Source organism: Pteropus alecto, unplaced genomic scaffold (genome assembly GCF_000325575.1).
Source record: "Pteropus alecto unplaced genomic scaffold, ASM32557v1 scaffold7, whole genome shotgun sequence".
NCBI classification, from domain to species: domain Eukaryota; kingdom Metazoa; phylum Chordata; class Mammalia; order Chiroptera; family Pteropodidae; genus Pteropus; species Pteropus alecto.
The window spans coordinates 47353782-47355524 of NW_006494614.1; the positions used below are offsets into that span (position 1 = coordinate 47353782).

Genomic DNA, 1743 nt, shown 5'->3' on the forward strand with positions numbered 1-1743 from the left:
TTTATAAATATTTCTGTAGCTCCCACATCCCAGAGGAAGAAAAAACAAAACAAAACAAAACAAAACAAAACATTTACAACCCAAGCTAGTGGTTCCATGTGGTGGGCCCAGCAGGCTGAACCTTAGGGGGTGGGGGTGGGGGGCGGTGTGGAGGTCTCAAGGGCTGGGCCTGCAGAACACTCCCGATGAGGGCAGGGAGACCTCCACACACACACCCCTTCTTCCCAGGAGGTTGGTGTCTCTGGCTTGAAAGGTCAAGTCCATACTAGTCTTGCCAAACCCATGCCCCTGGCTTCTTAGACCAGCCTGAAAGGCAGCAAGTGGGCACTCCAAGGCCTCAGGCTGCCAGGTTATTTTTAATCTTGTCAGTTTCCTTTGATGTCCCGGCCCTCCTGTTCCTGGTGGCTTCCAAGTGGAAGCACAAGCCGCTTCGCAGGCCTGGCATCTGGAATTCACAAGCAAACATCCACGGGGTGTCTCCAGGCCCCCTGGCTGGCCTCTGAGGGTCCCCAGGAGCTCCCACAGGGGTGGGGCAGGCCTCACTTGCAGACATAGCGCTCCACTGTGCGCTCGCACCTGCGGCAGGTGACGTAGCAGCACCAGTGGTACTTGCAGTGACACCGCTCGACCACGCGGTCTGTATAGGGGTTGTAGCCGCGTCCACAGCACATGAGGTCACAGCTGTCACTGCCGTGGGATGTCTTGTTGCATTGCCTGGGGAAAGGGGGAGATCAGTGAGTGCTTCTGTCACCTCCCGGCCCCACACTCCCCTCCAGGCAGCCCACGGCCTCCCCCACCAGGACTACAAACTCAGTCCCCTTTGGGAGATGCCTTGGTCCTTGAGAATTTAAAATAATCCTCTTCCCCGAGGGTACGTCTCACTTTTCTCTATTATTTCTAATAGGCATTTGTCAAAATGATGGCGGTGTTTTATTTCTTGGAGATATCTTTTTTCTATTTCTTCCACTTCTAAATACTTGAAGGAGTCTCCAACCACTCTAATAATCTTATCTTCATATTTAATCTTGAATTACATTGTAACAAATGTAAAGATTATTTTTACTTTTAGAATCCCAGGATAAATCCTAAAACAGACAAAATGGCACTGGATGTGAGGCAAAGTGAGTGTCTGGCACACTGTTCATTAAGAGAGAGGGTCTGTCACCCATTTGCCCCCTATGTGCCAGGTGCTTCTCTCCAGTATTTTATCATATTGGAGGCATGCAAGGTCCTTGGGTCAGTGGAATTGTTATGCCCATTTTACAGATGGAAAGAGGTTCAGCAAAGGGCAGAGACCTATTCAAGTCTCACAGGACTCTGTAGATGAGCAGAGCTTAAGCTCAAGGGTCTTGAAACCAAGTCCAGTTCATGCTGTCCCTACCCTAAAGGTCAGAGAACTCAGAGGCTGCCAGGGGCTACATTTCTTCCAGAATCACTTGTGCGGGAAAAGAAGATATAGAACGTCTCTATATCTAAATATTCTTCTTTTGCCATCAGCTCTTATGTCAAATGAAGAAGTATCTGTGTAGGTTGGCAGCTTCTCTAGCTGGGCTCAGGTTAGACAGGGATGTTGTCATGGGGACAAAGCTCATTTACATCCAACCCCCTGTACTCCCAAATTCCCTAACCCAGCAAAGTTCACGTTTCCCCTTCTCAAGGAACCCTTCCTTGATGTCTAGGCCAGGTCAGGGCCTCTCTGGGCTCCCCTTACTTCTAAGCTTCCCTCTGCCACAATCTAAGCAC

At 49.9% G+C, this 1743-nt stretch overlaps 1 protein-coding gene across 1 annotated transcript in view; it reads right to left on the minus strand.

Moving 5' to 3' along the window:
* Positions 1–21: 21 nt before the first annotated feature.
* WNT11 (Wnt family member 11) overlaps positions 22–1743 on the minus strand; it is a 16817-nt gene continuing 15095 nt past the window's right edge. The window contains exon 5 of the mRNA XM_015600304.2: positions 22–714. Within this exon, the coding sequence (XP_015455790.1) occupies positions 540–714 (175 nt within the window). The 3' untranslated portion in view covers positions 22–539. The remainder of the gene's footprint in view (positions 715–1743) is intronic.